The sequence below is a fragment of the Heliangelus exortis genome, chromosome 7 (genome assembly GCF_036169615.1).
Source record: "Heliangelus exortis chromosome 7, bHelExo1.hap1, whole genome shotgun sequence".
NCBI classification, from domain to species: Eukaryota; Metazoa; Chordata; class Aves; order Apodiformes; family Trochilidae; genus Heliangelus; species Heliangelus exortis.
The window spans coordinates 27,300,715-27,327,846 of NC_092428.1; the positions used below are offsets into that span (position 1 = coordinate 27,300,715).

The following is a 27,132-nucleotide window of genomic DNA, read 5'->3' on the forward strand; positions in this document are numbered from 1 at the left end:
CCACACAAACTCCATCACGGTTTACAACATGCCTTCCACAGCTCCACTTAAATTTTAACTCCATGTACTTCAGCAGCAGCTTTCCCACCGACCATTACCTGAGTGTGGCTTTGCCATTTTACATTTTGGGGGCATTTGATGCCTCATTCCCACATCCTGCAATGAGAGCCACCTACACCACTCACTTGGGAATCCACCCTCGCAGCTTAGGGTGACAGCAAATATTTCCACAGACAGATGGTGGCTACGTAGAGGAGATCTGAGTAACTAAGGTGCCTGAGTAATAACACAGAGAAGAGGCGGGCGAGGGAGGCTGTTGGGCATTGCTGGTGGCAGGAAACCATCTTCCATCGCATGGATGCCCTGGGTGCAACTGGAAACCTTGGGCCCTGCACGGCTGCCGTGGAAGGTGTGAGGAGGGACAGAGCTGCAGACTGCAGAGCAGGCGGGAAAACCACACAGGGACCTTGATCCTGCTCCGTGCTGAGGGAGCCATGGGCTTCAGCAGAGGATTTGCTTCTCTCAAGCACTGGGAAGTACCAAGAATGTGCCCAGCCCTTGGCTAACTGTAAATTTATGTCCTTGGTGGCTTCGCCCTTTGGCTCCTACGTAGGAATTAATGAAGTGCATGAATGAACAGCCCAGCGCCCGGTACTTTGCTCACGCACAGCTTGTTTCATGCTTTGAGGAACGCGTTTGTGCAAACCCAGTCTGGGGAGGGAAACCCCCTCAGTGCCCCTCTGCACAGAGGGGAAAAGGTCCGTGCGGAGCCTGCCTGCCCAGGGCTCTCTTGCAGGACACACACAAAGAGAAGGAGATTCCCGGACTCAGCAGCGAGCCAGAGAATGGAAGGCTTTAATTTGGGCAACAAAGCTCACAGACTGTGGGGGTAGGGGGGGGGGGCACACTGCTTCGTGAACTTCCCCACTCAGGTCCTGCGTGCCTGGTGGAGATACTTAAAGCCTTCTGGCTTGGCCTGAGGGTCTCCTAGCCGGTGTCCCACCCGAGACACCCCGGCAGCCAGCCGGGTCCGCTGTGTCCCTTCCCCGCCTCTCGCCATGGCAGCTGTGGCCGCCGGACTACATCTCCCAGCGGCCCCCGTGCGGGGCGGGCGGCGGTGGCGGGGTCTGCCGGGAGCATGGCTGCCAGAGAGGCGGGCGGCGTGGTGCTGGGCAAGTCCGCCGAGAAACTCTTCTCTCTGAGCGGACTCTTCGCCGTTTACAAGCCCAAGGGGCCCACCTCGGCCGGCGTGCTCAACCTTCTGAAGGAGAAGCTGCTGGCAGGTAGGCGGCCCGGGCCTGGGGCCGGGGGGGGAAGGTGGAGGCGGAGGCGGGGTGAGGGCTCCTTCTCAAGTTCGGCCTGGAGGGCTGAGGTGAAGGGGTGAAGGGGTTTGGTGGTGAAGCGAGGGAGATCTTGTCAGGGAGGTGTGGGGAGGTGGTGCCCGCCGGCTCAGGACACACATTTAGGCCTTGAGCATTGAGGCCAAGGATGCCCTAGTCGGGATGGCTGTGGGATGGGCGTCTTTTTAATATGCTGGAGCCACAGCCCCTGTCACAGCCTCCCTCATTCGCTTGCTCAGCACTTTCTGAGCATTTTCTGAATGCAAGGAGAGCCGGGTTTTGAAGACAGGCTGTGAGAGTTGGGGTTGTTCAAGCTGGGAAAAACTTCTAGCGACCTGCCAGTACCTGAAGGGGCTACAGGAAAGCTGGGGAGTGACTTTTTTTCAAGGACATGGAGTGACAGGATAAGAGGGAGTGGTTGCCAACTGAAAGAGGGTAGGTTCTAAGTTAGGCATTAGGAAGGAATTCTTCACTATGAGGGTGCTGAGGCACTGGCAAAGATTGCCCAGAAAACTCGTGTTTACCCCCTGCTTGGAAGTGTTCAGGGCCAAGTTGGATGGGGCTTGGAGCAACCTCTGGTCTAGTGGAAGGTGTCCATGCCCATGGCAGAGAGTCGGAACTAGATGATCTTTTAAGTCCCTTCTAACCCAAACCATTCTAAGATTCTATGATATTTTTTATTTGGTGGTAGTTCACAGCCATGTGTGGTCTAGTCTGAAGAATGGACCCATGGCATGGTATGTTCCAGTGCACTGTGTGAAGCTGCTGGGTCCCTGCAAGACTCAGTGTACTGGTCATGCTGCGTGGTGATCAGTAAGACCATATTCACCAGTGGTTTGTTTGGGGCAGGCATCTGTTCCTGCCCAAGGTACAGCATGATGTGAGCCTTTGTTTTGAATGGGAAGGAGAATTGCCCCACCAGAAAGCTCCAGTCCTGCAGTGCAGAATGCTGGGGAGCCCAGCTTGACCACAGAGCTCTCAGGTGTGGTCCCAGGGACACCGTGCACCCATCTGCCAGAATGGGTGCCTGCAGCCTCACTGCATCACAGCAGTGGGAGGATGCTTTGCTTCAGTCCCACTGCCTGTTGCCATTAAAAAAATTAAAATCAAATGGGTGTTTCTGGACACAGTCTGTGGAAACTACTTTTTCTTAATATATGGAAGCCTGGCTGTAGCATATTAAGGAAAAAAAGTATGATCGTTGCAAAGGTGTGAGGGACTGTTATTATCTAGATTATCTTTACAATGATTTTGTAAAAAAATTTTTACTAGATTATCTTTACAATGGATATGGGGACTTGGTATCCTAATACAGACTTTTGGGAACTTGGTGATGAAGTGAGAGCATGGGCTTTCAGGCAGGTGGTTGTTTGTTTAGGCTGCTTTACTCTGTCATGAGCCATAGTGTAGGCACTTTGTAGGCAGCTTTCTGTAGAAGAGATTTAGCTGGATCATATCTGATTCCCTGATGTGAATGATGAAGAGATAACAGAAATAGGTAAGGGAGCTCTGATTGTTTATTGTATTTATTAGTGATGAATAAAGGGCATTGGAATCTGCAGAATTCCTGGAGTCATCAGCTGCATGGGAAGTGTGGTGGGTTGAGATGCTCTGGCAGCTTCAAAGGGGCACTGAGCAAGTTTGGTTCATTGCAGAGTTTCCCTAGGGCTGTGTATGTGCACTTAAACAGGGCTTATTACATGGAAGGAAATACAAGAAAAACAGCCCAGATTATGTAGCATAAAATTTGTGTATAATGGATGACTGTGGGGACTCTGCTGCTACTTCTTGCATGCTTCCTTAATAAAACCTCACAAGTGAACTGTCTGCCAAGTTTTCTAGTAGTTTTTTTCTGAACTTCTGTTTATAATGGTACATAAGGCTTGATTAGAATCTAAGTGAAAAGGTTGAAAATGATTTGAGGGTGGAAGTATACCTGAATGAACCATTGGTCTTACTCACTATAGGAATTTCTGCATTACTAATTAATAGTTTAAATAGTTGATTTTTATCTCTTTTAGCAATCTGGAAATATGTTTTTCTTCCTGTGCTCTAAGCTTGCCCTGTAATGCTTCATTTCAATCTCTATTTGCAGAAGCTGGGGTGCAAACAAATGGGAAGACAAGAAGCCAGGTTTTGAAAATTGGACATGGTGGAACATTGGACAGTGCAGCAGAAGGAGTTCTGGGTAATGAAAAATATGGACAGAGTCATCAGAAGATGATTTCAGCAAACATTTTCATGCTTACATGAAATCAGAGCTGGAGGAACAATTTGGGATACACACGGCAGGCTTTGTGGTTTTTTAGGGGAAGGATGGATTACAGTGGAAGATTCAGATGAGTTAAATTTCCTCTGCCTATACTTCTACATGCATTTAATGTATGTCTTAACAGAAGACTATAGTCCCCTCTTTCCTAAACTCCTGAAATAACTTGTTGGTTATTACACAAAAACACAGACTCTTGTTTAATGAATTCTGACTTGCCTCAGAAATAGATGGCTTTTTCACTTAAGCTGGGGGTTTATACTCATCATAGTTTTTAAGAGCATTTGTTCTTAAACTAGTGCTTTTCTGGGATTTTGAAGGATCCTTTTGAGTTGTAATACCCACCAAATTAAAGATATGTGGGAGATCTTCAGCTGCTGCTTTTTTTGTGGCTCAGCACAGAAGCACTTTTCCTTTGCTGCCCTGTCTTACTCCGTTGAGAAGAGTCATCAAAGAAATGTTGTCCTTTATTTTTATAGCAGAACATTCACTGAATTCTTTTTTTCTTTCATTAAGAAACTGCATGTGTTGGTTGCTGGTTTTGAAAAAATGAGGTGTGACCATTGGGCTGGATTATTCCCTTATCATATGTTGTTACCAATAGTTTTGTTGATGAGTAACATGCAAGCTACACCTGGTCTACATTCTTGCCTTGTAGCTCTAATTGGCTTGAGAAAATAACAGCAATACTTTCTTGGTATTGCAGATCAACAGGTACAGCTATGATTATGCACTGGAGTCAAATCCACTGAGTTTTCATAGTGGCTTCTCAGGCAGAGCTGTGCTTCAAGGCCCTGTTGTTTGCTGACACAGTTGCTAGGAGAGGCTCTTGGTTGTCTTTCTCTGTCACCTGTGAACATTGCAACATTCTTGAGTAGAAGTTTGTTTTGTTCTGATTTCCTGCACTGTGTGCCTGCCCACTGGAGAATACTGTGAGTATTGCTGAAGCAGAATTTTCCTTTTACACAGATGTTCCCTTTGAGTTTGCTACTGCTCATTGTGGGAAGTCAACAGCATTGATCCATAGGAAAAGAAAAATCACTCATGCTTCTTAATTGCTTCTCCTACAGTTCTCTGGTAACTAGCAGCCTCCAAAGCCTGCTTCTGTGGCATGACAAAAAGTCTTTGGGCTTGATGTGCTCAGTAGAGACAGAGAAGTACATCACCTTAATATGCTATGGATCGATTAGAAAAAGCACAGGATCTTTCATGCCACTGCCATACAAAACACATGGAGAAAAATCAATGGTAGCCAGTTTGGAAGAGAGGAGTGGGGAAGGGAATGTGCCCAGATTTCTGTGGGCTCGGATGCAATAATGAGGAGAGAGGGAAGAATGCAACAGAAAGAAGTTATTCAGAAAATGTGCTGCTTTTTGGCATAGGGTGGTGAGGCAGGACACATAGTAGAAATGTTTATTTTCTGAAGCCTCTAACTTTCATTATATGATCTGTGTTACTGTTTCCCAGATTTTCTGTACTGCATATCTATAACTTAGTTCATGGGAATGAGTTGATACAGAGTCTTGCTTAGTGTACTGCAAATAACAGGGCAGTGCTTTTCATCAGAAAATACACTTCTGTGTTTCATCTCCTACTGATACCAAATGTAGATGAGGAAGGCAGAGAGCAGAGAGGAAGCAGAGAGCAGTGATCTATGGCATGTGGGTGAAAGGCAGCTTAGAGACCAGATGACAAGTGGTGGTCCCACAGTGGCAGGAGCCTGGAGCAGCTCCTTTTTGAGAGACAGAGTTTCTTATCTGTCCACATAATTTTTTACCTCTAAGAAGCAATGAATTGTAAGTCAAGTCTTAGTATATTTTTTTAATATCCATCTGGGGCTCTGGTTCAGTTTAATATTTCTTGTTGTACAATGGAAATTGTAAATATTTGTCTGTTTCCTGTATGGTGGTTATGTACTTTGCCTCCATAGTAGAAGAAAAGGTGAAAAATTATCAAAATTAAAACCTAGTTGTAAAGTTTCAGACAAGAACTATGTTTACAACTTTTGAGAACAGGCACATCTCTGTAATGTGTGCTCTGTCTTATGTCGGGAAGACAGGAGGTCCTCTGTCCTAGGAGAATCTAAGCCATTTATAAAAAAGCAGAGGCAGGTTAGTGATGGTAATTCTTTTGAAACTGAAGCAGATATTTAAGCTAGTTAACAAATGCCATTCAGGAAGTGGTTTAGAATCTGGCAAATTAAAACTAAAAAAATTCAGTTAAACCTCGTTAGGCTCTATGTAGCCTGGCAAGTCTAATCTATGTCATCTTTCAGCAATACACATGCTACACAAGCTGATGATTAACTGAGAAAATTGTTAGTGTCTTGTTCACAAAACTATTCAAAGTCTCTTTAAAATTGTTCTATTGAATCTCTTGACATTCCATCAAATTTCAGCTCAGTAGTTATGTTGAGGTGTCAGTGATGTCAGCACATTGCAAGTGTTTGGAAATAAAGTTTTATCTGTGTGCTTCTCTCTTTTTCTCTGCCATGTTGCTATCTGGTGAATATGACAGGAACAGCCTGAACTGAAGGTGCACAAAAGCATGAGCACAAGGGCATGTGTGACCAAAGACCCTCAAGAACAAGAGGAGAAAGAACTGAAAATGAGAAATAGCTTAATAAGTTTCAGAATAGAAAGCCTGAGAAGTTGTAGAGCAGCAGTATATAAAAAAGAATAAAAATACTTAATTGTCTGGTTTGATCCTTTTGTAACTGGCTCCTAGATAACACATAGATGACTTTCTGCAATTTATTCCATGAGTTGTACAGGAAACTGATTTCCTTTTAAAATTTCTCTTGTTTCCCATCTTCCTTCTGTTGTCATCATTTCTTTGGATTGCTGTATGTGGAGAAAATCAATAGGCAAGCATGTTCAAAGAAAATACCTGTATAAAGCTTTAAAAGAAAATATTTTCCATCTCCTTCTTTTATGGAAAGCTGACTTATTTTGCAGAATACTGCTTAAAAAACAGTAGTCTGTACATACACAGTAATATGAGGGTTTGATTATAAGAGATTTTTGACAGAGGTAATTGCACCTTTTGATTATTTTACTTTCTTGCTGTAAGGCTGATAAACAGTTTCATTATTCTTACTCTTGGTCACTAGCAACCTTTAAAGGGGCTATTTAGTTCCAGGGAAGGCTAGACTCATTATTAGTGAGCCATAGACTTCATCAAACCAGAGACAGTGTTAATTGCACTATCCATTTCTCTGGTCATTAAAAAATAAATAAATCTAGAGGTGGAATGAAAGCTTTTTAACAATAGATGAAGCTTATTTATCTTCTGCTTTAGACTTTTTTCCGTTCACTAGTCCCACATTGTTTGACCATCAGAGATGCTTTCTCATAAGCATTGACTCTTTGTGATAACAGAGCATGAAAAGCTGTGTTTCTGACTAGCATAATATTTAGTAATGAATGGTGTTGAGCAGGGAAGCTCCAGAACTGGTTTTGAAGTTGACATTTCTTGTTCTGTCTTTGCAGTGGTTGGTATTGGAAAAGGAACAAAAATGTTGAGGACTATGTTGGCAGGTTCCAAGGTAAGGAGTGCTAAATGACTTGTATTAGAGGGGTTTATATTTTTCTTTCTTTCTTCTAATGAAGAACTGCATCAACATACAAATACCTAAACTAGCCTAACAGTTTCAGCATGTGCCTCAGTTCCTCTGCATTTAGTCAAAATTTGATATTAAGACTTTTATGTGCAGAATGGTTATTCTCTTTGTTTCTCTTAGTTTTTCCAGAAAATGTTACTTAGCACCAACTTCCTATTTCTGGGGCGATTTCTATAATATTTTGTTTTCAACAAAGACACAGGAGAAATGGGCAGTGGGGGCAGTCCTTTAATCTGCCTTGGCTGGATCAGTCAGCTCTCACCTGGCTGAGGCTGAGGGCAGAGGAGGCAATGAGGCAAGCAAAGTTACATCCACTGCACCTGTTTGTGTGTCCTCACCTGGTGAAGAGTGTGAGGTAGCTAAGGGAGCTTCCAGGTAGCATGGCAGTCATGAGCCTTCACTTGGAGGCTTTTCTTCTCCTTGCTTTCCTATTCTCTACTTACTCTGTGCCTAATATATTTAATTGTAACTTGAGAGGCTTAAGGAAGTTGAAAGATCTCTCAACAGATACTTGGCTGTTTGTTTTTTTGACCTTACTGGCAGCCAAGGTTCATAATCAGAGTGGTTTCTGTTGGAAGGGACCTTAAACATCATCTAGTTCCACTCCCCAGTGTAGTAAAAGCTCTGATACAGATAAATCCATGACTGTCTAAATAGATTGGAGTGGGGTTTTGCATCCCAGGCCATGCTAGGACTTCATACTCTTTATTTCATCTTTTTTTACTGTTGTGGATGTTAGTGTGTTGAGTGTGATGTTTTTCTTTTGTTCCTTTTCTTACTCTTAAAGATTGAGATGAACTGCCTGAGCCTCTCTGTTTGGGATTTACTGTTTGGTTATAGGAATGCATCTTGGAAAGAAATAGTTCAGTCTCTCATTGTTGGCAGCAGAGCTGTGCTGAGTGGCCAAAACGTATGTTGCTGCAGTAAACCCCATATGGTGGCTCTGCCAGAGATTGGACTGTTTCTGACTTTTTCCCCAAACATTGTGTGAAACTTTCCTGACTCTGTGTGGCAGCCCTGAACATTAGCACTTGTTTTGCACCTCATAGAAGAAGTGTTACCCTTCATATTATAGAAGGAGTGTTACCCTCTCTATGTAAATCTAGTTCTCCATTGCTTTGACCTCCCTATGAATTAACTCAAAGCAAATAGAAAAGTGAAGTCTACTTAGTGTTCCAGATTTCTCATTGAATTCTTAATATTTATCCAGAAATAAAAATACGTGCAGGCTGGCCTAGGTTTTGTTTGTTTGCTTTATTTTGTTTCAAATGCTTGAAGTGAGGAGGAGAAGCTGAATCCTGTTTGATCTGGATTTTAATTACTGAGCATTTCATACACGTTCCATAAGAGAATCACTTTTCCTTCCTGTGTTTTGGGACTTAATCTTGCTTGGGCTTTTTGCACTGTATTATTTTGTGAGAAATTGTTTTATCATGTTTGCAAAATAAAGATAGAATGAGAATATTTCCTGCTTCATCAGTAAAATGAGTATGATGGGGGAGGACCAATTTTTATTATGGTATATTGTTTCTGAAGCACTCAGTCATACAGCTTGGTGTCTAGTCAGTCTCAAATACAGTGTTGAAGTGATTTTTTGGGAGGAGGGAAATGAGTTAGAAGATGCTAGGCACTCACACAGTTTCAAAAGCAGTAATGCTCTTTCAAAACCTCTCATGTACCACAATGTGCTATTGCATAGAAGCAGTGAAGGAAATTATCAGGGGCTTGTCAGAGAAGACAACAAGGAAGAGCAATAAGCAGAAAAAATAAAAATCATTATTATAATACTTTCCATTGGGAGGAGATGTCTTCCAACGCATTTTTTTTTTACATGGGATAAACCAAGATAATTGAAATTTTTAGACTTCAGTTGTGTGCTTAATTTGTATATTTTTCAGAGAGATAACATCTGGCTTCACCCTAAGAACACCTGGGTTCACACTAGTGTGAATGAGGGCAGGCTTAGGCCATCCATCAAACTGCTTGAAATCACTGCCTTGCAATGAAGAGAAAGCATTGGGTGTAGTGGTTTTGTCTGAGGATGCAATTTCTTGTTATGGTCCTCATACCATCTGAAACCCCAAGTGCTCAGTGGTGTGAGGGGAATTGCCTGATTACTTTGCACTGGTTGCAAGGACTTGGCAACCTTGGGCAAGGACTAGTTAAAATAGAAAATCTAATCTCAAAAGCTGTGTCTTCTCCAGGCTGAAATGCTATTAAAAAAAAAATTAAAAAAAAAAATCACTGAACAGAGTAAAACAGCAACTCCAAATGATCACAAGGACTGAAAAGATAAAAAAAGAATATAGGCCTTAAATGTGACAACCTCCATTTCTTGCAACTGTTAAAATTGGAGTTCTTTCAAATCCTGGATGGAAAATAAGTGCTAGTGCAGTGACCAGGACTCAAAACTTGCCAGTCACACTTGTATCCTGTGAGGGAGGGCTTGCCTAAGCAGAAATAGGTTCACATCACAGAAGAGAATTTCTGAGAGACATGGAAGTCACTTTTTGCAGGAGGATTTGGGGAATCAGGGTTTGTATATTGTGAAGTTTTTTTCTCTAGGGGATTGGTACCAGATGCTGCAGAAAGAAGTGTCCATAAAGGAGGTTGTTTCTTTACCTCCTGTGATTGTCTGACTGTCCTTAAAATTAGGCTTTAATTTGTATCCTTTAACTTACCAAACGTAAAGGTTGCTAGCTTTCTCCATGGATTTTTTTTTTTTTTAATTAAGTACTTAGCTTCCATCTTTTGGCAGCGAGTTCTGTGAATTAATAATACATAAAAAAGCACATCTAGTAGTTCTATAAGGAGCAGAACTAATGAAGCCTTTTCTTGTGACTTTGTTTACAGCTCGTTAGACACCAAAGCCCCATGTGGACTGTTTAGTATCCAGTACCATGGGGTTCCCTCTGGAGTCTTTTTCTTAGTTCAAGCTGTAATAGACTTACTTTCTCTGTCTATTTTCAAGAGGCTTATAAGAACTCACAATCTCTGAGACCTTTTTTCTTGTGCCAACATTTGTGTGTTTGCACATTAACATGCACACCATGACAGTGAAAGTGTTATTTCTTTGGAAATCCTAATTTTCCTTTAAAGATGCTTGCTGATTTTTTTTTTTCAATCTATTTCAAAAGTAGTTTGTGCTCCAGTTCATATATTTGAGTTATGAGTGCAAGAAAATTGAGTTGACTTTCCTTTTGAAGGATCCTTGGTGGTGTGTGCTCTTAATGTTAAAAAATTCTTTACAGTATCACTAGCTGAGCTCTTTGCTTCATCTTTCTTTCTTTTGAACCTGGTGCAAACAAAGCTTGTTGCTCATATAGTGTTGTTTTCTGTTTTCTTTTTCATATTCTGATAATTTTAACATTCTCTTAGAAGGGCAAGACTTTTGGGAAGTGGTAATACTTTTTAATAGACTAATTTGCATATTATGGAAAACTGGGTATTTGCATGTGGAAGCCCTTTATTATGTCTGAAATAGAAGCCACAGATTTTGAAACTGTGTTTCAGATTTCTTTAAAATTCAGTTAAGTGGATGTCCTTTAGACTTTTTCTAAAATAAAAATAATTAATGCTTTTGAGCGTGGTATACCAACAATTCTGGGTGGACAAGCAGTTACAGGTAAGATCCCAGGACTGTTCTAGGCAGATGGGCTCTGTTTCATTGCCTGCTTCAGTAAATTAGAGAAAGAAAACAGTTGATCTCCTCTGTGGGGTACCAAGGTTTTGGTCCCAAATGATCAGTCAAGCTTCCAGGAACAAAGCAAGGGGGGCTGTTAGTGTTTGCTTGATGATTCTTCAGATCCCATTTTTTTTGTGTTCATCTGTGGGTTTAGTTTGTCTTTTTCTTCCAAACTGCAGTATTATTGTATCCAACTGTCTATATTTGTCTTGGAGGAACCCAAGTAAAAGTGGTTTGTTTGCTCCTTAGCTCTTGCCCTAGGAAATTTTTCATCTGAAGCATCTCATTTTTCAGTCTGTGGTTCATGCCCTTTTGTATTCTCAAACCTCTTTGTAGTATCCCATCCACAGAAACTGAGGTCTGGCTGAGTTTCTGTTTGTGTTGAGATGGGAGAGGTAACAAAAGAAGAGTGCTGTATTTCACCTGCACATTTAAGCAGTATGGATTGTTGCTGAACAAAATGTCATTACTTTGCCTCAGTCCAAGCCCAAATAAGTTATTGTTTCCTTACAGGGGAGGTAGGAGAGGAAAGAAAGAGATGACAAGGTTATCTCCTAGGGGAAGGAGAAAGCCTGGTAGATTATAGACTGTGGCATGTGAAGGGGTTAGAGTGAGGTAATGTTACAGTGTGCCATAAATCCAGTGTCTCCATTGAGAGCATGGCTTTTGTTGTGCCTGTCAGTTGGGTTTTTTGTGTGTTTTTTCCTAAACCCAGTGGAGTTATGAATTTTAGTTCCCAGGCTTGTTTTGAGAGGTGTTTTAAAGGTTTCCCTTGCGGAACAGGGTTGGCAGATGGGAGATGGAGTGATTATTTTATGAGAGATGTTGACCCATGGGCAGATAGATGTATTTCAGCTGCTAGGTGAATTCTTCCTGACATGAAGTGGTTGCTTAATTTCACCCATTTAGCTACCACTTTTTTCATTAGGTGAAGTACATTACATTCCTAAAATAAGTATAGGACAGAGAAATCCTGACATTTCTCATATGGAATACTTCCTTGTGTGTTTGCACAATAGGGTTCAAAGATGTCATGTCTATTAATAGAACTTGTCCTACTTCTGTCTGTAAGAGCTATATTCAAGCACCACTATAATAGTTTGATTTTTTTTTTTTTTTTTTTTTTAAACTGTTACTGACACTTAGGAGAGTGTTCTCAGAACCAGATTTTTCTATTGCAATTTCACAGCCTCTTTGTAGAGCAGCAGAAGTTGGGTCAGAGACCCATTGTTGTTTATGGAAACCTAGCATTGGTTTTCTATTCTGTGTATATTATGTTACTGAAAACAAATTTCTTGTTCCCTGGATGCCTCCAGGTGTTAGCTAGAGAGCAATGTGAGTCTGTGAAAGTGTGGTTGTCTTCCTTATTTTTTCACAAGGAAAATGCTTGTATAAAAGGAAGACTGGTAAAATGCATGCATGATGTGTTTTGAAAATGTGTAGAAGGTGTTATCAAAGCTTGAAGTGGTGTCTGTAAGAAACAAGATCAACTGACAATATGTTAAGCCTGCACAGTGGAAGATGCAGAAATCAGGAAGGGCTAAAGTGTTAGCTGGGTAAAATGGTCTTAAATGTGCACCTTAGATATTACACACTGTTGATATGGTTAATTACTTATTACCAAAACATGATACATTTTTGTTTTAAGCTGTGCTTTTGGTAACAAATTATTGGAAGAGACTGATCTGAGTATGTACTCATGTGTGGTATCTGCAAAACAAAGTTGTAGAAGAGCTGTTACATAGGATAGATAGATACACACCTTCCTTCAGTGGTACCATTAGTGATTTGGCTCAACATGCTGTGTATTGCTTGAGTCTTTCTTATGCTCACCCCAGAGGCCTAATCTATAAATAGCTCAGCTTCATGCTCTATTAATATTCACACTTTTTAAAAACTCTTGAAAGTCTTCAGGAGACTGCACCAGTTGTGCTGCAGAAGCTCTTTTCTTCAAAAATGCAGAATATTTTAAGAGCATGCTCTAGTCTGCTTTTCCATTCAAGACGTCAGTGTTGCCTTCTTTCCTCTTGACCTTTCTGTAATTGTGTATGTGTCTGTGCTACAGCTACAGTTCTTGCTTGCACTCATTAAAAAAAAAAAAAAATCAAGACTGCAATGTGGCAGGGCTTTTTTCTCTTTTTTAATAATAATCACAGGGGAAAAAAAATATGTTAACAGGTTTAAACTGCTACTCTGCATTTTTTTTTCTGTAGCATTCTAGTAATTTGGAGCTGCTCAAAGCACTGCCTTTTTTAATTTACTGCATCTTGGCCTTAGCAAGGTCTTTGAATTCACCTAAAGGCTTTCATGCATTCAGGTTTTTTGTCTGAATTTATATGTGCCCTTCTGGAAGGACTTACCATATTTCTGGGCAGGGAATTAAGAATTTCCTTAAAACTTCATTTCTCAGATAGAAACTGAAGATAATTTTTGTTATTTTGTATAGTCTCTGGTGTAGGTGCCATAGACAGAAAGATGAAACAGGTGAAGACCAGGCACTAAGGCTGAAGATGAGTACTAAGAGCCAGCTCAAGACATTGTGGTGAGGGGCCTAAGTTTCCCCAGAGGGCAAGTGTCAGAAAGGTTTTCATAAAGAGAATGTGGGTTACAAGCAGCCACTTTTGCACACACTGGCCTGCTCTCCCTCTTGGATGTTGTGAGTGTGTTGAGTTTATAAGTTTATATGAGTTTATAGGTACTGTGTGTGGCCATGGTGCCATCTGTAGCAACCTCGTGGTCTTCTTAATGTTGGGACTGCTCCCCTCCTGCCCCCTTTCCTGCCCTTGTTGCACCAAATTTTCACCTTGCTACAGTTTTCAGCCACCACCTTAAAGCTCTTCTGAATTCCAGGGAAAGCATTTGCTGGTTCCCTATCACAGATGATTCTGGTCCTTCACATTAAGAACCTGGACCCCTATGTGTTTGAACTTTTAAAATAAGCTGACATAAGAGGTCAGAAAAGTCTAAGAGTAAAGATCAGATAGTTCTTCAGCAATGACAGTACAATTACAGCATCTAGCAGTAACTAAAATTTAGTGCAGGCTTCGTACAAAGTCAGCTTTTTTCTTTTAGGAGAAAAAATTGAATGGTAGAGAAAAGAAGTTGTAATGTTTGTGTATTTTAAGAGGACATGTTCAGTGTTTGATGATTCTGACTTTGTTGTAAAATATGGAACTTCTGCCTTGTCCTGTGGTCTTTATTTTGCCTCTGTGCAACCTGCTTTTAAGAGATTAAAGCTCTGTGCTTTTAATATATTGGAATCTACTTAGTGAGAGTGCTTTGTTTTGGAAAATAATTGAAACTATGGCAACCCCCAGTTTTTTCCCCAGCTTATTTGTCTATCTTATGTACTCCTCTGGTTTGCTGGATGATTAGCATACTGAAGGCACTGGTAGCTGCTGATGTTATACAAGCAACAAATATAGGTTATATGAGTATTCAATCCAGAGCAGCTCAGCTGTGCTTTAGAAATCATTACACACAAACTGATTGTCACTTGAAAAATAAGTTTAAGGTCTCTTCACTGTCACAGCAGTCTGTCTGCAAAAAAGTAAGTGCTGTCTCCAAGCATGCAGATTGGATGGGTTAGGCACAAGAGCACTAATCCTGATCAGTGCTTGCCTGCTGTGTGCTTGCTCTGATTTCCTTCAGATTCTCCAGAGCACTTGTGTTTTGGATTTTTTGGTGCTTTTTTAGATTTTTTTTCTGTTTTTGTTGTTTGTGTTTGTTTTAATTTCTTTTATTGTTAGTTTCTTCATTCTGATTGTTGTTCCCTCAAACAACTTGTCAGCCATACCAGACATAAGTGTAGGTACATTAACTCTCTGTTTCTATCAAATATGCCTTTTCTTTCCCAGCTTTCAGTCTGTTGCTCAGAGGATTGTAACCTTTATTTATTTGTTTTCCTTTTACGCTTCTGTGTTGAGTTGCTGCTGTGATTAGAAAATGGGTCATCCTTGGATGAACTCTTGTGAACTGCCTCTTTCAGGGAGTTTTCTTGCCTGGGAAATTCTTGCAGTGAGAGCCATCTTAAAATCTTCCTGACAGCTTCTAGTGACCTTATTTCATAATTACTTGTGTTTCTGTCTAGTGCTTCTCAAGTGTTGCTTCTCTATGTTTGAAAAAGCTTTTAAAAAGATGTTATAATTTCAGATTTCAAGTCTCTGGCTTCTTTCCAAGTAAAACTTTGATACATTAACAGTTAAACTGAGAAGCTCTGTTCCATGGTCTGTCTGGCATTTTTACTGATAAGTGGGGCAGACATGCCTGGCAGTCAGCCCAGGGGCTTCAGCCTCCAGGAGTCCCTCTGGGTGGGTTGTGCAGCTGATGGCTGTGCTGGCTGTACAACCCCTCTGAGGGGAGGAGAGTCTTCTCCTCTTCCTCCTTCCACAGTAAAAGAGGTAAACTGTTAAAGTCTTGCCTTTTTTAAGGGTATTTTTTCAATTTCCACGTTAATATAAGGATTACTCTGAAGTAAAAAAGCCAAGTGATAGCTGTTTTCTTACAAAAAATGTTACTGCAAACACCATGCAGTTTGTGATAATTTAGCAATTTTGACTTTTTTTTTGGGGGGGGGGGTTGTTTTGTAATCCCGTTTCTACAATTTCTTGGTTAGGGGTTCTGTAATCCTTTCTCCAGTCCTGGCTTTTATGGCAAGTTTTATCTAGTCACAGTTGTGTTGTAAATGCTGGGGCACTTCCTTGGCTTTCTGGTCTTGTTGGTGTTGCATCCACGCTGATTCCCAGAGTGTGTGCCTCTTCTCAGAGTACACCACTACTGTCAGAGGGCAGATGGTCACTGTAGGACATCCTCTCAAAGCTGACTCCTCACTAGTGTAGAAGAAAGAGTTGCTTACCCTGGAGGACTTCTCATCACTTTGTTGCCTTTTGTTTCAGTTGCTATAAGGTCAAGGTTTTCTCCAGGTCTGAGAGATGTAGCAATTCCCTAAGGCAGAACACTTTTGGGAAGGGCTGTGTGCCCTCAGGGTTGTTGTGAGGCTCTGATTTGGGACCATCCATACTGTCCTTAGAAGTTGGAAACAGTGGGCAAAGCTGCAGCGTTTGCAAGGTGTGACTGGAAATGCTTGATCTTGGCTTTTAATGGGCTACAATAGCACGTTGTGGAATCCCATGGGGAAGCTGAGGTGCTGCTTTTAATCTTTAAATGGTTCGGGTCCTGGTCTCTTGAGTAGGGGGCAAGGACATGAGGGCTATTGATTGGCAGAGCATTCTCTGATGAGCTGCTGATATAGGTACAGTTCTTGTCACAGTCTGCACTGCTTGGCTTTTCCACTGCCTGCAACACTTGCTATCTTGCTGCTTTTTTTTTTTTTTATTTTTATTTTTTTATTTCAGGTTGAGTGGGTTGAAGGACGTGTAGTTGTGAGCAGTTGCTGTCTGTATTTCTGCAGTGATTTGTAGTTTTAAGAGTACAGGAAGAATGCCCCTAGATGTGTTCTATAAAAATGAAAGAAATCAATGACTGCCAACATAGGTGAGAAAAGGTCACCAAAGACTTATTAAATGACTCAGAATTCATTGGGTCCTTCTGAGGGCAGTGTGTGCTAGAGTCTAAAGGGAGTTAATGCTGAATTTTGACACAAAGTAAGAGGAGCAATAGATTAAGTCTGTCCTCTCATATTATCTTCTACAAGCTCCAGGTTCTGCACACTAACAAAGGGGAAGTAAACCCATTTAACTGGCTGGTAAGAATTATGGTATATAGTTGTAGATACCCAAGGGCACTCCAGAGACTGATCATAAACCAAATATAATTCTTAATTTCCTGACCTGTTATGGCCTTCTTTGTTATTGCATTGCTGCCTTCAGTCTTTTGTGGCCTTAAAAGGAATAAGGATTTGTGCTCTATTTTTAAGGGTGCTCTTTTTACAAATTGGATGGCTTTTTGCCCTTACTGCAGAAATTAAAGAGGAAGCCAAGTGTTGAGATTTGGATTGTATGGTTCATACAGTTTGTGTGTACGTATAAACAGATGATGTTGTTTCTCTCTTGCTGGGAGGTCATATATAACATGTTATTGTAACAGACAGCCTGAGCCAAAATAGCCAAAACCAGAATTCAGAGGAAGAAAGTCATTGATATTAATGTAGTATCAGTACTGTGGTTTGGAAACATTTGAGGACAAGGTGTGAGGTTGCAAACTTTCAGATTTAGAGTTTCGCTCAGCTGCTAAGATCATTCATCATGCTAAAATTATGGAGATCAGCTCACATGTTTTATTAACCTCTAGAATAGTTGCTGAATAGTGTTTCTTTCTAGCTATGCTATTAAATATTAAGAACCAGATCATTAAATTTCTTGGAAAGGAGGCAATTTTGTGGTCCTAAAGGCAGATAATATACTTTCAAGTTTATTTGAATATTTGTTGTGGAGCAGCCCTCATTCATTCTTCCTTTCATTTCTTTCCCATGCATTCCAAAAGTATGTAAACTTCAATAATTTGACTTTAAAATGCCTAATTTTGCAGAGTTATCAGGGAATTCAGACATCTGCAGTATCTAGGCAAAAAATAGCCTTAATGTGGTAAGCAGAGAATATAGTTATTTTTAAAGCTTGCACTCTGCTGCCTTTTGTCTGTCTCCTCCTGCTGCTTCCATTTTGTGGCAGTTGCTTGAAGAAATACATTTAAGTGTCAGGTTGTCACATGGAACAAAATCAAGGCATGTCTTAGTAATTCCATTTCATTGGTGGGATTTAAATGTCCACACTACTAATACTTGAGCTTGTCTGTACTTCTCAAGTAGGTGAAAAAGGGTGCATTACATCAAAGAGTAAAATGTTGGTGCTTGTGCTGGTTTGGATGTGTTCTGGTAGAATTTGGTCAACCAGCTTCAAGGAGATAGGTCCTTTTGTGGCTTGGTTCAAGTTTTTGTATTAGCTCAGTTGGGAGTAAGTTAAATGAAACTGGGAATTAATTAGGTGTGTGGAACACCTTGGTTTTTCTCTCCCAAGCTGTGTAAGTATTTTACTGTGAAGACATCTGGATTTAGCATAGGGCTGGCTGAAATTGAATGGAATGGGATAGTCAGTGAGACCAACTACAGTTTTTTATACCTGATGGTATCTCAAAACTTGACCCTCACTTATGTTAGAGTGAATCTTTGTGTGTCAGAGCAGCTGCTCCACAGGAACCCCTCTGTCAGCTGCAGCAGATTCTGCTGTGTGCCTCCAGATAGGCAGTACCTAGGGTGAAAACATGGAAAAGAATGTCATCAGGTGAAATGTAATAAGGGTGAGAGCTACTGGCTTGGAAACAGGCTAATTCCTTCTTGCAAGCTACAAACACTGGAGAGCTCTTTTAGGAAAGAACTGCATAAGGGAAAACCCAAAACAGAAATATTTGGAAAACCCATGAGGAGCAGAGATGTCACTCTGGATTTGCAGTCCTTGTGCTGGTCACAAGGTCCTTACCAGATTCCAAATGTTCAAAACTCAAGCTTTAGGCTACTGCATCTCACTGCATTTCATGGCAGAACTGAACTGCTGTAATGGTTTGTCTTGGAAGTGGGTGTTTTGCTTTCACAAATAAAGGTCTTTGTGTCTTTTTTTTTTATTACTTTTTTTATTTTGAAGGAATGAAATAAGAACCTGTTTGAGAGGTACTCTATGTGCATTGCTTCAGCAGTGACAATTGACACCCCATGGAAGCTTTCTTTTACCACCCTATTATTTTCCTTATGGTATTGGTATATTTATAGTAACAATTAGATTCCATGTCGTGTCTTCCTGAGGTTTCTAAAACTGAAATCATAAGCACATGTAGTGCAGGATTTAATTTTCATTTAGTTCCATGTCTTTTTGATCTTTACTGTTACTTTCCCAAAGCTGCTGGATTGACTATTCATAGAGTATTCTTTCTGACCTGGTTTGAAGTGCTTGTTTGTTGCAGTCTTTATGAAAAAAACAACGAAAAAAAGGGAGAACCTTGAGGACCTGACTCACTGATCTCTCTTTTCTCTTCCCAGAAGTACACTGCCATTGGTCTACTGGGCAAAGCTACTGATACATTAGATGCTACAGGAAAAGTAACTGAAGAAAAGCCTTATGGTAAGCATAAATAAATCTACATACTTGATGTAATTTGAATGCATAAATGGTCTTTATCATAGAAAAGCAGAAGAGGTGTTTGGGCCTCAGAATTTAAATTAAATGTGAATATCAAACTAAGATTATTTCATCTTCAATTTCAGTGCTCATATAGTTTAGAGCAGCTTCATGCAATTATGTCCAGTGCAAGTGTTCATTTCTGCTGGGGAAAAAAACAAACCAGGCATTAGATTAGGAGAAAGAAAATAGAATTGGGCAGGACTGTGTCATTTTAAATCTTTGACAGGCTGAGATGCTGTCTCCAGTAAATTTTCTTCTTTCAGTGTATAGTTCCATGAGTGATCTTTTAGTAAAACCCTTTAAGGCCAGTGGAGGAATGAAGTACCTAAATCTTCCAGGACACCCCTTTAAATACAGACTCTCAACATGAAATGAGAATTGCTTAAACTGCTTTCTGTGTATGTTCACCTTGCAAATCTTGCTCTTGCTTGCAGTTTGTGTTCTAGCACAACTTTAATAAATGAATTTTTCTGACCCATGGAGCACAGTGCAAGATTTCAAGGCCTTTAGAACTTATCCTGACTGTGACTTTATTGGAGTGGACATTCCACAGTTCCTAGGTTGTCTTAGAAACAGCATAGGGCTAACCAGGGACACACCAAACTTATTTGCTTTTGGTTCTTTCACAGCCTGGGGAAAAAAAAATACAAGGGTAACCGGTTGCTTAGCAACTCTTACATGTTTTCACATTGTTTCTGGTACCTGGTAATAGCTACATGAACAAAAATCTTTTTCACCATGCTATTAAAAAAAAAAAAAATACAAGCTAGTCTAGATTCTACCCCTCACCAGTTTGCTTTTGCATTTTTTTTTTTAGCATGAGGCAGGCAAGTGTGAGTTTCTTGTCCACATTAACTTGATGGATCATTCTAAATAGTATTGACTAGGTAATGTTACTCAGAGATGTTCAATCATTTGCTTCTGCTTTAGGATCAAGTTCTGTGTCTCTCAGCCTCTAAAGGAATAAGTGTACATATAGTATTAGAGCTGCCAACACATCTGACCAGACTATTAACATGCTAAACCCATGCCCTGAACAGGATGAGGGAAACCTGTGGGCTGAGGCACTGAAGGAAAGCAGTTCTGGGCATCAGGGCAGCATTCCCCCCTCCCTGTGCTGTGGATATAATGACTGTGGGAGCTTAAAAGTGATGAAGGAGCTGGTTCACAGAGTCCTAGAGAGCCACGGGTCCAAATTGATGCTTGGGACAAATACACAGTGTGGTCATAGTGAAATTGTTTGAGACAAAACTAATAGAGCATTCTTTGTGACTTAGAGCTGGATGAAAGCTCCACCAGCTTGTGTGTTCTAGGGGAGGGCAAGAATCCAACACAGTCCATGAACACAAAGGCAGTGCATGCTGAAAAGAAAAGGAAATAGAAAAGCACATGTGTTTATGTTTTTAGAATGTAACACTAGCCAGCGTGTGCCACAAGGTATCACAGAAGACAAATATGTTTATTTTCGTTCTTAGCAAACTCATCTGTAAATATTTACTTTGATAACAAACCACAGAACAGTTGTTAATGGCTTATTATATATTCTCCTCATAGGTTGTTTTTTTTGTTTGTTTGGTTTTTTTTTTTGTCCCAAGATTGAGTGATTTCCTAAGAGGCTGGATGTTAACCTGTCCATCAGGGGAGTATGAGATCAGAGCAGGAACTGAACTCAGATGTCTCATTAAATGCCCTAGCCACAAATGCACTTTATAGTGTGAGAATTGAAAGAGAACCCCAAGTGATGCTCATATGTGGAACTTAAATACTGAATTCTAGCCTGAAGCAACCAGGGCTTCACAAGAAGGCTGGTGGGATCACAGGCATAGAGCTGGGTTGTGTTAATTTTCCACTGTATAGTTTTGCTGTGGTATGTTGCTAAACTAGGGTATTACAAACAGAAGATTTAAGTAACCATGTGAGAAGCTCTTCAGAAGAAGATCCTGACTTACTGTAGTATTGATTTTGTTGTTCCTCCCCTGTAGTCTGATGTACATTGGTCTCAGCATCACTGATGTGCAACCTTGCTGCTAAACACACTTCTTGAGACAGCTGCTGGGGTCAGCATCTGCTCTTGAGGCTTTGCAGAAGTGAGGTACCACATTGCCATCTTCCAAAACTACTGTGGAAAGAAACCTCTTCTTTTTTTTGCTTACAGTATGGAGTAGATCTCTTTGTAAGGTTCAAAAACATAATGAAAGCTCAATAAATACATATGGTTGGCATTTGTTCCAGGATGCTGTTGACTTAAGCAAGGTGACATCAATTGAATTTAACTGGTGAGAAATAGGACTAGTCAATTGCTAGACAGTAGAAGTGCACTGAAATCCATTCTGATTACAGATATTGTGTTTGTACCCTCTAAATAAATTAGGGATGAGTGTTACCTCTATTGAATAGCATTTCAAAGGACCAATGCAATCAGCTACTCAGGTTAAAACTTTTACTAGAAAGTGGGACAGATGTGTATGCATACTCTTAAAAGAGAGTAGATTGCCTAAAGCAGCTCTCTTTCTTTTACAGGATTTCTGCACTAAAATTGCCTTACTTAATATATAACAATACCCTGGTGTGTATTTGCAGGTTAGTTGTTTGATATGGAAATTTGATGTGTTGTTCCATTTGCAGTCTTTTTCTTCACTAGGAAAAAACCTCACAATGCTTCTGTTCTCTAATATTTTGTATTTTTCCCCACAATTAGGCACACTCTTAAAGAGGTGTTGCTAAAGTTAAATGAGTATTTTGTTATTTTTAGTCCTTTAACAGAAAATAGAATGGGGCAAATTTTGTAGTTTTTGCATAGCCCCCAAGAAAAATGAATTTGCAGACCCAAGAGAGAGAAATTGCAAAAGAAAATCTGTATCTTTGGGATTTCTGCCCTTCTGAAAGCATTCAGACTGTCTTAATCACCTTGGACAGTTTGTTCCATTATTTTTGTGATAATTCACACTCCTACCTACATTCTGGTTTTTATCTCTTGATGTTTTTTACCCAGTCTAAATTCAGACAAGAGTGAACTCTTCTTTGTGTCTCTTTGTGGAATGCAGTTGCTGCCATTAATGCCCTGTGAATAATGAATGCTAACATTCTTTACTGTTTTCTTTCTGCAGACCAGATAACAAAGGGAGATCTTGAAAATGTGCTGCAGAAGTTTATAGGAGAGATAATGCAGGTTCCTCCACTGTAAGTTCCACAATATTCAGATGCTCCTGGCAGTTGTGTTCAGCTGTTGGGACTTGCCAACAGAAGTCAGTTCTTTCAGAAATAGAAACCCACATTTTGGCAAGAGGGCAGAAGCAAGGCAGTCTTAGGAGTTTAACATTTGCAACTGCAGGCTGTGGGCATTTTAACATCAAGCACAAATAGTGACCTGGAGTTTGTGGTTTTTTTGATTAAATGTAAAGTAATGAAGCAGTCAGAAACAGCTTTGCAAGGCTTGGTGGCTTCTACCCTCCCTTCCAATTAGAAAATGTCTTTATTTTTAGTTATGTGCTAAGGGAAGGTTTACTGATATCTGTGTGAAAGTGCCTTAAGTGACTTCGAAGCAGTTTTCTGGAAACTTAAAGAGTATGAATGACTGACCTTCTGTAGCTTAGCAAATTTCTTCTAGTCAGGTGAATCACAGTAGCTGGCAATGTGCAAGCACTTAGCTTGTGACAGATGGGTTTTATGGTGATTTAAGTTAACGTGTTTCCTTTGCATTTGCAATGGGTTGGTTGCTGTGGTTCCAATGAGAGCACTGTAAGGTCACTAATTCAGTTGGTGTTCAGCCTCATGTGACCTGTTTCAAATTACCCTTTGCTAATTTAAGCAAGAATTTATATTTTTTTTAAAATTAACTTTTTTCTTTGTGGTCATCTTTCTGTAAAGACCAAACTTGGCTCTTTGGATAAAGTTTCATGAAATCAGTGAAACTTTTTTCAATTATTTGTTTTTATTTGTTTGTTTGTTCTATAGTGGTCCCCTAAACACCCTAGAACTGGGCTTGTAATGTGATATTTGCCATTCAGGGAAGACATGGGTGGGCAATGAGTAAAGATGCAAGGAAGAACTACAGGAGGTTCCTGAGCAGCTCCCAGTGCTCAGCTCAACTTCACAGTGAAGCAGAGTATGCCCTGAGACTTGGGGGTGTTAGTGGCAGCTGTGAGTGTTTTACCCCTTATATAAACCCTATGTTTTCATAAACTACAAAGTGAGTGATGAAACACTTAAATACATACAGAAAAAAGGAGAAATAGAGGACCATATCTTGTTTTCCAGTTTAGATAGCTACTGCCAAATGAGATGATTCTCTGTGAAAGAGATTTCAGAAGCACTTGATAGCTGTTGGTTTAGTGTGAGGTCTTGGAGAGGATTAGAAGGGTAAAACGAAATGCTACTGTAGTAGAGCATTAACAGGATCTGCAGGATGGGAAACTTGTTCTATTACAACCATATGACATGCATTTTCATGCTCTATCTGCTCAGCTATTCTGCTTTGAAGAAGGATGGGGAAAGACTCTCAACTCTGATGAAGAGAGGAGAAGCAGTCGAAGCCAAGCCTGCTCGGCCAGTGAGAGTGTACAGCCTCTCCCTCCAGCAGTTCCAGCCACCACTGTTCACACTGGGTAAAGGCCAAAGAGTATTACATAGTGATGCTTCCAGCTTGTTAGTGCTTATTTACACTCAGAATGGGAATAAGACAGGGAAATGGGTTTCATTTCACTCAGCTGCTTATTTTGATGTGAGCCCATGTACAGAGACTTTCACTCTGCAGCAAAAGTGCCGTATTTTGGGTTCAAGTTAAGCTGATTACGTGTAATCTTTCTGTGAGGGAAAATTCTGAGAGGCTGGTCAGGGGATAATAATCCCCTGCATCTGTCCATTATTTTGCAACCTCCAGCTCACTCCTCCTTTCTCAGGTCTGCTTACTCCACTTTGCCTGTTCTTTTAGCCAGATGCCCAAATATGCTGGCATCTCTCCCAGGGTGCAGCAAGGACCAGTATCAGCTACTGTCAGGACTCTTCTTTGGTTGAGAGGAGAGGATCTTATCCCTCTTTTGTAATATATGGGGAAATGTGGATAGTGCATTAAGAAGCACATTAATAAATAAACTAAAAGCCTGTTGAAAATGTTTGATGTTGCTGTGAGGTCAAGGTAATGTCTTGCATTGAGCAGCTACCTAGTTGACCCATAGTCCTCTGGACCAGATGAGCAGGTATGAGTGACAGAACTCAGTGCTGTGTTACTTCAGCCCTTACTTTATTGCTGGGTGACTAGCAGCTGGTCACTGGCAAAGAGGGAAGGGAAGGGCTGAGACAACAGGGAAAGTTAAAGGTGAATTTTAAAATTTTATTAGAGCTGCCTGTGTGCAGTATCTTAAAAGCGTCACTATTTACTCTTTTAATCATTAGAAATATGAAACAACTGTATGAAACCTTTAAAATGAAGAGGACTGAAGCATTTGTTAACATATTACAGCAAGTACTCAGTTTCTAGTGAGTTAGTTCAGTTGCCATTGTATTTGCTTTCCCTCCTGTCTGCCTTAGCAATCTCACCCACACATATGTTACAGGATGAATAATTGATGTTGCATCCTATAAATATTTTATCACTGAGTTGTTTGCTTGGCACATTTTTATGTTTATATGGGGGCATGGTTTCTATGTAAAGTTTCACTTCTTTGTCAAATTGCACTGGCAGTTTACCATGTCACTATTTGCATTCCAGATGTTGAATGTGGTGGTGGCTTTTATGTCAGGAGCCTGGTCAGTGACATTGGCAAAGGTAGGCATGAAAAAAATCCATGACAGTTTAAGGAATGAATGTGTCTATTTATGGAAAAATTTAGTCATTTTGTATATCTCCAGTTAACTAGACATATGTGTTATTTTGCAGAATTGTGGTATCATTTGTTTTTATATAGTAAGGTATTTTACTTGGGAGTGAGGGAGAATGAAGGCAGAGGACCTTGGGGGCTGGGGAACAAAAATGGAGCAAGTAATGACACTGAGAAAGATAATACAAAGCAAGATGAGGATTTTTTTTTTGTTTGTTTCTCCATATGTTAAATCTAACTCAGATGAAGGATAAGAAGAAGAAAGGTACTGTCTTTTTAAACATTATTCATTGCATTTTGAAAACAGATTGCACAGAAGATTACCATGCACATAATAAACTATCTGCTGGAAAGACTTCTACATTTGTGATTATTTTCTAGTATTTTCTTTCTCCTTTACCTGAGCTGTAAATGGTTTTGCTTTCCCATCGGGTTATTTGTCTTATGCTCTGTATCCATGAAGCTGCACGATGGGGAACAGATAATCCATTTCATTTTTAATTTTTTTTTTAAATGATACATTTGCAGATCAAAAAAGCAAGAGATGTAGGATAACCTATGAATTTCAATGCTGTTATTTGTGCTTAGGCAAGTCAAGGATTCTCTTTCTGTTACTGCCTTCTGAGCATACTGTCTTACGTTTAGTCCTTTAACAACAAAGATAAAATCTGTCTTCAGCTGGTTGCTTTTCAATAATTTAAAATGCAGTACAGATCTTCCTGCATCAGAAAGAATGGGACAGTATATTTTAGTGTACTCATGCACTTACAAGTGAGCTGTGGTTACAGTTAAATTTTTGTCACCCCTCATTATGTAATTCTGTCCTACTGATATTTATTTAACCTTTCAGAGCATTTGGTTATATTTTTTGTTTTCCTCATCTTAATTTACATTGTCCTGATAAGCAGCACAGGAAAAAATATCAAAAATCCTTCCTGAAGGCAAGAAGTGCTAAGTCTTCTAAATCACTTGTGAATACAGAATGTTTTGCTTACTTCTTAAGTCATTATTTCCTCTCTTTTCATTCTGATTTAAGTCTGGAAAAGCTTTTGACAACTTTGTCAGATTTTGAACTCTCTGCTACACTGGAGATCTCTAGAATTCAAAGGAATTCCATGGCTCAAATTTAAGAAGATGCAAATGAGTGATAAATCTTCATGCTCTTCCATCTCAAACGAAGCAGAATGATGTATAAGCCTACATCTGAAAATACATTTTAAGTGGGTTGCAGGTAGTTAAATTTGACCATGCACTATTTCCAAATCCTCTTTTCTCCTTTACTGCAGAACTCTCTACCTGTGCCACTATGCAAGAACTGACCCGAACCAAACAGGGGCCATTTACACTAGAGGAACATGCCCTGTATGAAGACAAATGGACAATTGATGAAATTGCACGATCCTTGGAGCATTGCATGTCTCTTCTCTCAGAAGAGCCATCTCATAAAAAATTGAAGACAGGGCATCCTGGTGAAACTGCTGTGAGCTGTGAAGATAAGTGATAAGTTGGGTCAAGGAGAAAGGCTGAATAATGGAGACATTTTAAGACTGGATAGGGATTGTCTTGCCTCCTGTGTGAATTTTCACATCTGTGCTGGGAGAGTGAAGAACTGCAGTGCAAGAAAAAATGGTTCTTTTGTTTTCTGGGGCTAGAACATGCACTGAAAATATCCAATGCTTGCTATTTCCTGACCTGTTTATTTTCCCTCTTGCATACAATAAATGGGTCTGCTGCTGATGTAAAATCCTCATAAACTTTTAAAGAATTTTAAGGTGAAAATAAGCCATCGCTGCTAATTCCTCAATAAAAAATTATAAATGTTAGGTTTTGATACATGTGCTCAAAGAAACAAATTTTTTTTTTCTTTCTTTCTTTATAGCTGGTAATATAAGCCTGAAATACCATGGTGACAGGACTGTTAGAGCTTGAACACTGCAAGAGTGTGGTGTGGCAATTCTCTCTCTTATGATCCATTTCAGGATATGTCCATTTTACTGTAGTTTCTCCTGTGCAGATTGCTCTTTCAGTCAGATGTTACCAAGAATGAATTAACTATCTATGCTAATAATTTACATTAAGTTTGAAGTACAGGTGTGAGTGAATACTAAGTATAAGCAATACCCAAAAATACCAGTTTGATAACAAATGCTCTGAAGAGTGCAGTTGTCATGACAGGTGAACATATCTTATTCTGGTACAATGTCACAGTTGGTGACCATCCCTAATGTAAAATAAAGTTAACTGTTCTGCCTTTCATAGGGCTTATGGACTTTA

The 27,132-nt window shown here is 40.1% G+C and overlaps 1 protein-coding gene across 1 annotated transcript; it reads left to right on the forward strand.

The window, feature by feature from the left end:
• The first annotated feature begins 1,095 nt into the window (after positions 1 to 1,095).
• TRUB1 (TruB pseudouridine synthase family member 1) lies at positions 1,096 to 27,132 on the forward strand. The gene is made up of 8 exons (XM_071749485.1): positions 1,096 to 1,283; positions 3,436 to 3,528; positions 7,101 to 7,156; positions 18,901 to 18,982; positions 22,150 to 22,222; positions 23,507 to 23,646; positions 24,750 to 24,806; positions 26,145 to 27,132. Exons 1-8 carry the CDS (start codon positions 1,139 to 1,141, stop codon positions 26,357 to 26,359), a joined length of 861 nt encoding a protein of 286 aa, XP_071605586.1. The 5' UTR covers positions 1,096 to 1,138; the 3' UTR covers positions 26,360 to 27,132.